The sequence below is a fragment of the Elephas maximus genome, chromosome 3 (assembly GCF_024166365.1).
Source record: "Elephas maximus indicus isolate mEleMax1 chromosome 3, mEleMax1 primary haplotype, whole genome shotgun sequence".
NCBI classification, from domain to species: Eukaryota; Metazoa; Chordata; class Mammalia; order Proboscidea; family Elephantidae; genus Elephas; species Elephas maximus.
The window spans coordinates 208,475,155-208,487,347 of NC_064821.1; the positions used below are offsets into that span (position 1 = coordinate 208,475,155).

The window sequence follows — 12,193 nt, forward strand, 5'->3', positions numbered from 1 at the left end:
ATCTTCATTTTTCATGCGGTCCTTTATGAGATAATATCATTGTATTTTACTGTCTCCATGAATAAGAACTTGTTTACCAGAGTGGACTTTTTACAGAATGGAAACCCTGGTGGCGTAGTGGTTAAGTGCTGTGGCTGCTAACCAAAGGGTCGGCAGTTCCGATGTGCCAGGTGCTCCTTGGAAACTCTATGGGGCAGTTCTACCCTGTCCTGTATGAGTCGGAATTGACTCGATGGCACTGGGTTTGGTTTTTTTGTTTATTTATTACAGAATAGTTACTTAAATTTTTTAACACCAAAAAGGCATTTAGACATATAGTTTAATCATCCTGCACAGTTTTCTGTGGTGCTTATTCGTAGAAAAGTACGTAACTTTCGTTGTTTTGTTTTGATTTCTCTATTGAGATTACTAAGGAGATTTCTGAATGAAAAGGTGCTTTCAAAAGTAGGGATTTTTTGCTTACGAGTTTTTTCTCCCTAAAAAAAAAAAAATAGTGAGAGCTTCTGTGGTACTTTGTTTCTATTGTTTTTGAACAGGAAATTGACAGTGAAAAACTTTACTATTTCTTTTACAGCTACTTTTTTGCTCTTGGCTCTTAAAGTAGGGTTCATTGCTTTGTTTCTCAAATGTTTATTATCGTGTTGCTTTTCATAGAAACACTAAACTGGGTTAATAAAAGGGCAAATGTAGAACTCACTAAATGGTAGATAAATTACTCAGTTGATTCTAGAGTGTGGCTGAATGAAGTCACCATTCCTCCAGAAACACTTACAGCAGGTCGTTTTCTAATCTGATTCCCTTTTTCAGGCGCCACAGACACCCCCTCCAACAACACAGCAACCGTGATATCCACGGCACCTCCAGCTCCCTCAGCAGTCGCCTCCCCCTCTGTGAGTCCCTCCCCTTCTGCCTCTGCCCCTGCCTCTGAGGCATCCAGTGCCAGTGAGACCAGCACAACACAGACCACCTCCACTCCTTTGTCCTCCCCTCTCGGGACCAGCCAGGTGATGGTGACAGCGTCAGGCTTGCAAACCGCAGCAGCTGCCGCCCTCCAAGGAGCTGCACAGCTGCCAGCAAATGCCAGCCTTGCCGCCATGGCTGCTGCCGCAGGACTGAACCCGGGCCTGATGGCACCCTCTCAGTTTGCAGCTGGGTAAGGAGCTTCCTCTTCCCACTCCCATCTGAGAAACAACTAGGAGGTCATCCCTGGAAGTACTTACAGAGGAGACCTTCCATCACCAGCGTAAAAAAAAAAAACTCTTTAAAGCAGTAATCTTTTTGAATTGGGCTACTCTGTAATAGCACAAGCACCTTGATTATAGTTGAACTTGTTTCTTAACACCTTGGAAGGGGCGGTGGTTGTATCTTTATTTCCAGGTGAAGACACACAACACCATGTCACTGATAACCTGAGTCACGGGGCCAGCAAGAAAGCCCAGAATTCTTGACTTATTCTTTTGCTTTCTCTATTAAACTCTCAACTGTCTGCTTTTTACTGCTCCACCACAGATAAGGTGTAGTAATGAGAGTCCCAATTTTATATTATTATTGTCAAACATATTTTCAGAATTACCTTGTAAATATATTTCGTTTCCTGGAGTATTTCCTTTTGTTATGGGGCGGAGGGGGGCAGGGAGAAAATGTAATTCAAAGAGGAATCGAAATGACTAAGAGTTTGAATTTTGATGTGGATCAAAACCTTGATTGCTTTGTACATGTAAGCATCAAGGGAAGCAGTAACTCAGAAGCACTAACCCAACCATGTAAGAGTCTAAGGAAAATAACAGCTATTTCCATATACTGCTCTAGCTGGATTTCCCCTTTTCTCATCCCCTTGGGTGTGTTGTCAAGCTGACAGATGTATCTGCCTGGTAATAAGTGACCCCTCTTTTGGAATTGCAGAGGTGCCTTACTCAGTCTCAACCCAGGGACCCTGGGCGGTGCTCTCAGCCCAGCTCTGATGAGCAACAGTACACTGGCAACTATTCAAGGTCAGTAAAATCTTCCTTGTTTAGTTTCTTTCTTTCTTTTTTTTTTTTAGTGGAGGAATTCTGTCTTGCCAGAGGTAGAGATGATGGGGAGAGATAGTTGAATTGATATGGTGATTCATTTGTTCTTGAGGACCCAGAAAACAGTCCTTGTACAAAAGCTTTGTGAGAAAAGTAGAGATGCTAGCTTGTGATTAAAAACAGGAATATACTGAATATACTTAGTTTGGCATAGTATAGGAAACCAAGACTTTTATGCTGATATTTATCTTCTTGTGTGAGTAGACTTGGAGGCAGATTTTCCTCCTGATAAGTTTATTCAGGTATTCATCCAAGACCCATCCCTAAGCCAACTTGACCAAGTAGGATTCCCCAATCCCCACCCCCAAGAGAGCAGGGCATGGGAAGGTCCTGTAATGAATGAACATTGGAGCACCTCATGCTGACTTCAGAGTACTTCTCATTCTGGTTGGGCTCTACCCTTTTTATATCAACCTCATTGCACAGCAGATATTCTTCGGATTGTACTGTCTCTTCTCCAAGCCCACTTGGATCCCTTTTGGCCTTGGCGTGTTACCAGTGTAGAGCCCATTCCATATAGTGAGTGGCTTCCCTCTTTTCAGCTATAAGCTTTGTGTCTGAAGATGTTGTTATGCAACTCAGAGAAAGAATTCGAGGCATTTCTCTCTCAGAAAATAGTTTTTCCTTTAAAATAGTTGTGCTTAAACAAAAGTTCTAGGACCAAAAACAAGCTTTTAGCAAACTTCACTTAATATTAGCATTTCATGAATGATGTCTCTGCAGTATACTATGTTGTTAGGTTCCTTCGCATCACTTTCGACTCATGGCAACCCCACGTGACAGGGTAGAACTGCCCCTTTGTGTTTTCTAGGCTAGAACCTTTATGGGAGCAGATGGGCAGGTCTTTCTCCTATGGAGCCACTGGTGGGTTTGAACCACCATTTCAGTTAGCAGCCAAGCATTTAATTGCTGGGCCACTAGAGCTCCTTACAGCGTACTACGTTGTTGTTTTCAGGTGCCGTCGAATTGCTTCCGACTTAAAGCAACCCTGTGCACAACAGAATGAAACACTGCCCAGTCCTGAGCCATCCTTGTAATCGTTGTTATTCTTGAGCTCATTGTTGCAGCCACTGTGTCAATCCATCTTGTTGAGGCTATTCCTCTTTTTCACTGACCCTCTATTTTACCAAGCATGATGTCCTCTGCAGATACTGATCCCTGCCGGTAACATGTCCAAAGTACGTAAGACGAAGCCTCACCATCCTCACTTCTAATAAACATTCTAGCCGTACTTCTTCCAAGACAGATTTGTTCTTTCTATACAATGTTAATTTGTTAGTAGGGGATGTTAATTACAGATGAGACCAAGACCTAGATTACCTTACATTATATTGACTCTCTGATTAACTGATTCATATCTGAAGTTGATGGCTAGATCTATAAAGTTTTTGTTACACAAGGATTTCTTTTTGGAATAAGATTTGTGATAAATCACTTTTTCTCCTGTACTAAGGAGAGTGTCTGAGCTGTGGGATGCTCCAGAGGCAGAATGCTTCCCCAGTACATGACTGCCTGGAGAGCAGATACCTCTGGGAGGCTTTAGAACCAGTCTGTGACCCTAAGCCCGCAATCTCCCAAACTTCAGACTGCGCCAGGTCTCACTGTTCTGTGCAGTTGTATGGTCCTGTCCGAAGTCAGGGCATTCTTTTCAGCTCTTCTAGCTTTTTTTTATATACTATGTGAGAAGTCAACCAAAAATTTAATGCCACTAGAAAAGATCCTAGATCTACACATGGAGGAGTGGTTACATGGCTGGGAAGATGCTGAGGGGTTGTCCAATAACAGGATATTACATGAGAGCGCCGAGTTATTTTAAATGAAATTTTGGTGATGGTGGCTTCTGTGGGGAAGCAATAGCATCACAGAAAACTCTGACCTATTAAGGCCCACCTTGGGCTACCTGCGTCGCCGCGTCCCTGATTTCCTCCTGTGGTAGACTCATCATTCTCGTTTACACAAGTCATAGAAACCATATCTTCCGGAAGTGAAAAACTAATCACACCTTATACTTTATTTGGGATATTGCCAGATGTACCAAATAAGTGACCAGTAATTCAGTTGACTCATTATATTATGTGATTATACAATAATTATATACACCTACTCCTCATTTAATGACTATCAGGTTGTCCAACATTTTCCATTTATGACAGTAGAAAAAAATCTACTGACTATTCTGTGCATTAAAGAAGCACTGAGGTGGGGGGCGTAGGGCAAGGTTTGTGAGAGGGAGATAAGCCTCACAGGCCGCTGGGGGTTCCTATTACCTGGGTCTGGCTCAGGGGCTAGGCTGGGTCCGAGGTGGGGAGGGCGGGCAGCAGGAGGCAGGAGCTAGGCTGCAGGAGTCTGTCTGATGGGGGACTCAGAAGTCTCTTCTTCCAAAGAGGGCTGTCTGCCACCTCCACAGCCTCCGCCAGGCCCAGGTGGCCGGGCCTTATCTGCCAGCAGGCTGGGAGCCACCCGCAGCAGAGGTCCATCTCCAGGGCCCATGGACAGGCGAGACGCAGGGGTCCACACGGAGGCCTGGAGCCCAGCCAGGTGACAGTGGGCCCTGGCTGCTCCAGAGGCAGTGGGCAGCCCCTGGCCACCACCACACCTGGCCCTGACGAGTCTGTTCTGACTCACAGCAACCCTTAGGACAAAGTAGAACTGCCCCATAGGGTTTCCAGGGAGCGACTGGTGGATTCAAACCGCTGACCTTTCGGTTAGCTGCCTTAACGCTTAGCTTTTGAATAAAGGTAGTTTAAAATCAGTAATCTTCATTAAAATCAAAATTATTGGGTTTAAAATACACTTGTAGGTAAATGAAATAAAATGGATATTTCAAGATAAAAACCTGATTTTTTGATTTCATTCGCCAGTTCTTACTCTCATCTATCCTGCTCATGTTCCTTGAATTAGCGTTCTCAGTCCTTTAGAATCTTGCAGAAATTATAAATACACTTCACTTGATGTCAGTATAGCACTTTGGTTGAGAAAAAGAATAAATTCAGGGCTTCCCTTTTTCCTGCCGAGTTGCAGGAAAACCTGTAGACCTTTGTTGTGTTACTTGGGTTCTCCATGATGACTCTAACGTTCTCTTTCCTGCCTGTTTTGGGGGCTTTGTCTGCAGCTCTTGCTTCTGGTGGCTCTCTTCCAATAACGTCACTGGATGCAACCGGGAACCTGGTATTTGCCAATGCAGGAGGAGCCCCCAACATTGTGACTGCCCCTCTGTTCCTGAACCCCCAGAACCTCTCTCTGCTCACCAGCAACCCAGTTAGCTTGGTGTCTGCCGCTGCAGCCTCCGCCGGGAACTCTGGACCTGTTGCCAGCCTTCACGCCACCTCCACCTCAGCTGAGTCCACCCAGAACTCTCTGTTCACAGCGGCCTCTGCCAGCGGGGCTGCTTCCACCACCACTACCGCCTCCAAGGCACAGTGAGCTGGGCTGCCGGCCAGGTTCATCGACTGAAAATGTGATCGGCTTCCTCTCGCCATGTGGCTGAGGGCACAGGAGAGAAGAAAAAACCACATATACTGGGGGAGGGGGGAAAGGATGAAGATGGGACAACATTTGCCTAATTTTGTAATAAAACACTGTCTTTTCAGGATTGCTTCATGGATTGGAGAACTTTCTAACCAAAAATGTAAAAAAAAAAAAAAATTCAAAAACAAAACACAAAAAAATAAGTGAAAGGACTACTTACCATTTCCAGCAGTCATGATGACAAGTTAAGGTGGGTTACCACTTCCAGTATAGGAAGGGGATTTCTTGTTTGTCTAAATTTCTTTTTTTCTTAAAAAAAAAAAAAAAATCATTTTTATGGGTCTGTTGTACAGGCCATTAAGTCATAACAAGGTGTTTATAATCATATCAATTGTGTTGGGGGTTCCTTTTTAACTGGTACAATTTAGGCAGGCCTGTATTACTGTATCTCTATTATTATTATTGTTGTTGTTATTGTTTTTATATATATATATATATATAGTTTGGACACATTTATCTCTCGCTCCTGGATCCTATTTCAGTGAGCTCCCACACTGTGGGGAGGGAGGGTTTCGGGGTAAGGGGAGACTTACGTTCTTAACTGCGGGGAATGTTCTTGCTGGTTTCCTTATCCTTGATGACTCTTACAGAGGTGCTAGAAAATTATTTTCTTTTGCCACTTATGCAAGAGGCTTGGTGCAGAAGCTGAAGGCAGTGTGTGCACACACTCCCACTCCACACATGCTCCCTTCCCCCCATCAGGTGGTGCCTTTGGAGCACTTTTGTGTAGGAAGGAATTCCTGCTGAACTGTAGCTCTCATTCACCCCCAAATCATTGAATGACCTTGGGGCCCGATCCTGCCTGCAGCAGTGCTGTTTTCTGCCACTTTCCATGGGAACGCTGCACGTGTCGCAGGGTGAGATTTGGTTCCCAAGAGCAAAGACTACTGCGTACACCTGACTTGGTGGTTCTCCTGAGTTCTTATCTCCTGAAAAATGCTCCTACTGTTGGTTGGTTGATTTGTTGTTTCCATTTTGTGGAAGTGTTTCATCCAGACTTTCTTTAACTTACTCAGCAAAGAGCAAATTGACTTATTGAAATTGGAAAACTTTTCCCTTAAGGGATCTCTACTAGACTATTTTCCATTGGTTTGTATCCCAAAGGTGTGATGAGAAGAGTCTCTGAGGTTACCACTTTTTCCTCTGGCCACAGACTTCCTTTTCACGACTGGCTTATTTATACCTTCCAGCCCTGAGACTCTCCTTGGTCCTCTAACTAAAGGAGGCACTTGTTAGCCAGGCGTGTCATCTGCAGGACCTTCAAAGAAGGACCTTGAGTGGGGCCTTTGCACACACCTGAGTGTCTCCCTGGTTTGTTCGATGCTCCTGCTAGATAGTTGTCATGGGCAGCACACATCTCTGCTCAGTGTAGACAGCAGTGAGCTTGTCGTCGTTTCAGGGCGGCTCTAGATGAGTCCACTGAAAAGGAAATGTTTGTGAAAGTGGATGAAGAGGAATGAGAGTAATCTGGAGATTAGATCCCCCTTTTTGTTGATAGACTGTTATGGTATCTGTACCGAAAAAATTCCCAAAAGACTGGATCACTGCAATGCAGTTCATCTAAGCCCCCTTCTTATTGGAGTTAGATGTTCCTGTCTGGTGTCTGTGGGTGCTTGTTTACGTCTCCGGTGGTCCTACAGACTGCACTTTCCCCCTTTTGAGGCGGCAGTTCAGAGAGAGCTAACAGGTAATTTTCATTCTAGTTGCTTTGCTTGTATCTACAAGGGAGCTTGAGTCCTGCAAGCTGTCTCTCTCTGCCAGCCTTCGGAAAGGCAGTGATAAAGACACAGTGTGGACCTCTGTGAGTAAAGTGGGAGACAGCCGCGTTAATACTAAAAGACCAGGAACGTTTCCGTCCCCTTTTTGTTTTTCTTTCGTTCCTTCTGTCGTGTTCTTTTATTTCACAGAGTATTTAATTACCCCCCTAAATCTCTTCTCACCCCTACTTCACCTTCCCTAAACCCTCCAAATTTAGTCACTGCAAGCAGGGAAACTAACAAATATCCATCCACCTTTTTATGTGTGATGTGTTTTTTGTTTGTCTTTTTTTTTTTTTTTTTTAAACTAAGCTTGAACCAAAGTCAATTTTTAGCAAGCTGCTGTACTAATGGACTAGTTTATAAAGCGCAGTTCAGACACATTGAGGAGATAGATGCTACTGACAATTTCTTTTTCATTTGTCTTTATTAATTTTATATAAAAGTTGCTGCTTGTTTTTAATCTTTTATGTTGGTAAATTGTAATATCCTCTGGGCAGACATTAACTTGATTTGTAACTAGTTTATTTAGTTTGGTGTGTAAATAGGATGGTAGTGTCAGTTACTAATTTCTCTCCTCTCTGTCCTGCTATCTCTCTGGTGTAGTTAAATCTGACTTTCTCTCCTGACTTGACATCTCTGACTTTAGTCTGTGCAAATGATTTTAGGGCTGTCGATAATACTGTAGTCGTCCCTAGTAATGGGCCCCTCCCTTGGGAGTGGTAAAAGTTACGAGGAAGGATTCAGGGAGGGAAATGCTGATACCCACCATACTGGATGAGCGGTTATAGCATTAATTTCCCAAAATTGCTACCAAAGGATGTGTTGAGTCCCAAGGGATTCAGACCATTGGATTAGGAGGAAGGGCAAGCAAAGTCTACATTTTTTTTGTTTCTACGTGGTTCAAAATATGTTCCCTCTCCCAAATAAGGTTCACCAACAGACTTTAATATTAAGAAATATACTAAGCTTTAAATGTCAGTACAGTGGTCTTTGACTCCCTGCCTTGTCTGTTCTCTAGTCATGATGGGATAGGGGCTCTGCCTTTTTCTGTATGGATCACTTTATGAGAATAGATCTTAAACCAGCACCAAAATCTGTGTTTAAAAGAGGAAAGAAGCCCTTAAATATAGATAACTAAAGTTTTCTTCTTTCTCTTATTTAAAAATAAGTTGTAAAATGGAAGGTACATTTACACATCTACACATGAAACACTAATGTAGCTTGTCGATGGGTGTTTAGCTTAAAATCTTCTCATCACTATCCCTAAAAGCTCTACTGATCATATTTCTTCATTAAGAACACCTTAGCCCTTTTTTACTTTATATTTTTTATCATCTCAAGAAATGCTTTTATGGATTGAATGAGCTATCTCCTAACCTAAGGTACTCAGACTTAACTTTTAACCCCTTATATGGCAGAATCAGCAAATTAAAAGGCACCATTTGACCATTTGGAAACCCTGGTGGCATAGTGGTTAAGTGCTATGGCTGCTAACCAAAGGGTCGGCAGTTCGAATCCGCCAGGTGCTCCACGGAAACTCTATGGGGCAGTTCTACTCTGTTCTGTAGGGTCTCTAGGAGTCGGAATCGACTCGACGGCACTGGGTTTGGTTTGGTTTTATTTGACCAAAAAAAGGTGTTTGGTGTAGTTTCTGCATTTTGAAGAGGAAAGTCCACATAGGTCATCACAATTCATTTAATCATTCTTTATCCCCCCCTTAATGTTTGTGCAAGTTTTACGTCATCCCTGAATTTGGTTAACACATACTAAGCCAAAGACTAACTCTGAATGCATCTATTAGTGATTCTATATTTGCCTGTGGTAGTGGGCCCTCCCTGGGGAGAGGTGAATGTACAGTAATTGTTTGAATTCTATTTCTCATCAGCCGTACAATTTGGTCATGAATTTTATTTACATCCTGTATCAGCCTGAAGGACAGAGCAGAAGGACCTGGCTCTACAAGGGCTTCTCAGAGGAGCCCAGTTGTTTGTTCCTGGTTTAAGAAGTGGGATGCCTGCTGTACTCGTTGAAATGTTTCTGAAGTTATGTAGGCAGCTTTTTAGAATGAAGAAAAAAAGTGTTAGATACCAATGAACTGATACAATACAGACTCCCTTTTATTTATTTGATAAGAAAGATCAGTATCATCCCAATTGTCTCAACTTATTACTCGATAAATGGAACCAAAGGAATCCCACTTTGATTTTGTGTAGGACCATGCCTGTTTATACTTTATGTTAGCATTATTAGAAATTGACATTCTTAAAAAAGAAATTAAGGTGAATTAAAAGCTTTTTAGTGAGACCATCTTGCCAGTTTCATCTACGTAATTCATTCGTTGTTGGAAAAAGCACAATTGTACCCCTTTTTATGTTATTGATCCCATTGCCCCTCATTTATCTGGGAAGATAGAGGAAACCTTGTCTATCTTATCCAGAAGCACAGATGTTCTCTTGACACGATGTTAAACTCAGCCCAGTCTTTAACGTTAAAATTTCTATTTAAACTTCTGGAAAAGCTGGGTACATTAGCAAATATAGAAAGTTTATGTAGATTTTTAAAGTTATAAACCCTGATAGAAAACATTGCAATGAGTGTATCATAAGCACTTGACTGAGAGGAGAAACTTTGGAGTTCACGGCCCAGAGTTGCTCCCGAGCCATATCATCCTCACATCATCAGATAGAACAGGAAGAAGCTGCTTCCTTTGTTTCCCTCCCAGGAGGCTCTGTGGACAGAGAGAAGGAAATGGGCACTGGAGCATCAGGACGTGGTTGTGAGAAGGGCAAGTGGCGTGTGCTACCCAGTTAGGACCTGGTTCTGGCAGTCCGCTTTGGTCTCAGACCCTTTAGGGGTCTCCCAGAGACCAGTCTGCAGTTTAAGGACCCTCAGTTAAAGTAGGGCCTCAGCAATTCATTATGAGAGTTTGGACAAGTACTTCCTCGCTAAAGCAGCGTCTGAAGTTGATTAATGTAAGGTTCACTCTTCACACCCTGTTTACTAGAGGTGAAAATGTTAGAGTACCGCCAATATTAACGGGAGAAAAAAAACTAAAGCCCTGGAATTTAAAAGTATTCAAGTGGGCAAGAATTGATGGGTTAATTTGCTCAAAGCAGTTCTGAATTCATTTTTGCAGGTGTGTGTGAAAAGCATTTGAAGTCTGACATTTTTCGTATAATCATAGCCCTACAACATTTTGAGGATAACACAGTAACTCTTTCTTAGCATTTACCTTCAGTTGAGAAGGAAAAAAAGTCCTCCTTTGGCATTGCTCTCAGAATAGCTCGGATCAGCTATTACCTAGTCTGTATAGATGGTGCACAAGTACAGATGTAAACTTAGGTAGGAAAGGGGTACATGCCTTTCATAGGGGGGCGCCTCAGCCTTTTCTTAATCCAGAGAGGTTTAGTGGGTCACCCCTAAGATTCCCGGGGAGATGTCTGACAGGGATTCCACCAGAAAGGCAGGGACTGTGTTCTTCTCAGAGTTGACCCATTTACACCCATGTTTGCAGTGTGACCTGTGAACCATCTTTGTTCATGGAGCAGCTCTTGTCTTGGCTCCTCTGCTCAAAAGAGTGAATGTGAGCGACTCTTAGGTTGATCCTGTGTTCTGGGTGTCCTTTCCTCTTATACCTTTACCCCCTTTTCTCCTTGAATGGTGGTACCTTAACCTGTGAGGGTAATGCTCATGGCTAACAGCTAGCTCTGGCAACTTCATAAAATACCTCGGCATAGCTTTGCATTGTTGCAGAACTAGTTTTAAACTGAAAACCAAATCAATAAATGAATAAAAAGGAAAAGACTTTATAAATAGGGGAAATGATTCTAGCTGTAGCATTTAGTTGAACTGATGTTTATTATGACTGATAAACATGATTGATACTGTATGTATTTGGGATCCTGTTTATAGGTTACAGTTTATAGGGTTAGGGAGGGTTGGGGTGGGGGAAAGCGGAGAAGTTGATTATGTTAGAAGGAAAACATTGCTCGTGTTTGTTTTTCCTTATATCTGTCTTGCCAAAGGAAACTTGATTATCCCTCTGATGGGGTTTGGGATTCGTTGGTCTCTGTGGTCTAATCCAGCGGCATGCAGGTTACAGATTGGTTGTTCAGTCGGGTCAGGGCCCCCTAGGACCCACCAGGGCACGTTTATACCCCTGCCTATGACTGCCTCTGCCCTGAGACCGCACCAGCCTCTCCTAATGGTCCCTCACCCCCGGCGTAGCAAAAGCTTAGGTGAAGGATGAATGTGTGAATGTCTGGGCGTGCACTTGAGTCAAGGTCAAGATAGGAGTGCACCAGTCTGGAAAGGAGAGGAGAGGTGAGTGGTTGATGCATCTTAATCCAGGAAAACTAAAGTAAAACAGGTTCTTTTTGTCACCTTCTGTAATGTTATTCATTGTTGGGTTAGTAGCACAACGCTTAACACCTTACTTCCTTTTCCCATACCAGACTGATCCTGTCTAGACCAAAAATGCAAACAGGGAAAACCAAACCAAGACGTGAAACCCAACCTGCTTGCTTTACACCTGTGATGAGATGTGATCTGTAGGGATTGTTCGGTTGGGTGGGCTCAAGGAGAGAGTTGTTCTTGGGGGGAATGTGCAAGAGAAGTGATGTTGGTTTAGAAAAACCAAGAGCCTTCCTGACCGGACGCCAGGACAGCCTTCCTGACCAGACGCCCGGACAGCCTTTCTTGGCTCCCTAAGTTCAGACAGAGACTCTAGCTCCAGAAAGCTTCTTTTTTTTAAAAAAAATGAACGATCCATCTCACAGAACCTAAGTGGGATTTGGTTTGGATACCAAAGACAGTGCTATGTCATTGCTTGTCCTT

At 43.1% G+C, this 12,193-nt stretch overlaps 1 protein-coding gene across 6 annotated transcripts in view; it reads left to right on the forward strand.

Annotated features, from left to right (window-relative positions):
- The window catches only part of POU2F1 (POU class 2 homeobox 1), a 261,573-nt gene extending 250,293 nt beyond the window's left edge, over positions 1-11,280 (forward strand). For 5 of the 6 annotated variants that reach the window (XM_049881124.1, XM_049881126.1, XM_049881127.1 and 2 more), the window contains 3 exons: positions 808-1,153; positions 1,903-1,991; positions 5,182-11,280. In XM_049881124.1, coding sequence (XP_049737081.1) covers positions 808-1,153; positions 1,903-1,991; positions 5,182-5,492 — 746 coding nt within the window. In that variant the 3' untranslated portion in view covers positions 5,493-11,280. Of the gene's footprint in view, positions 1-807; positions 1,158-1,902; positions 1,992-5,181 lie in introns of those variants that run through there. The other variant, XM_049881129.1, reaches the window with a different exon arrangement.
- Positions 11,281-12,193: the final 913 nt, after the last annotated feature.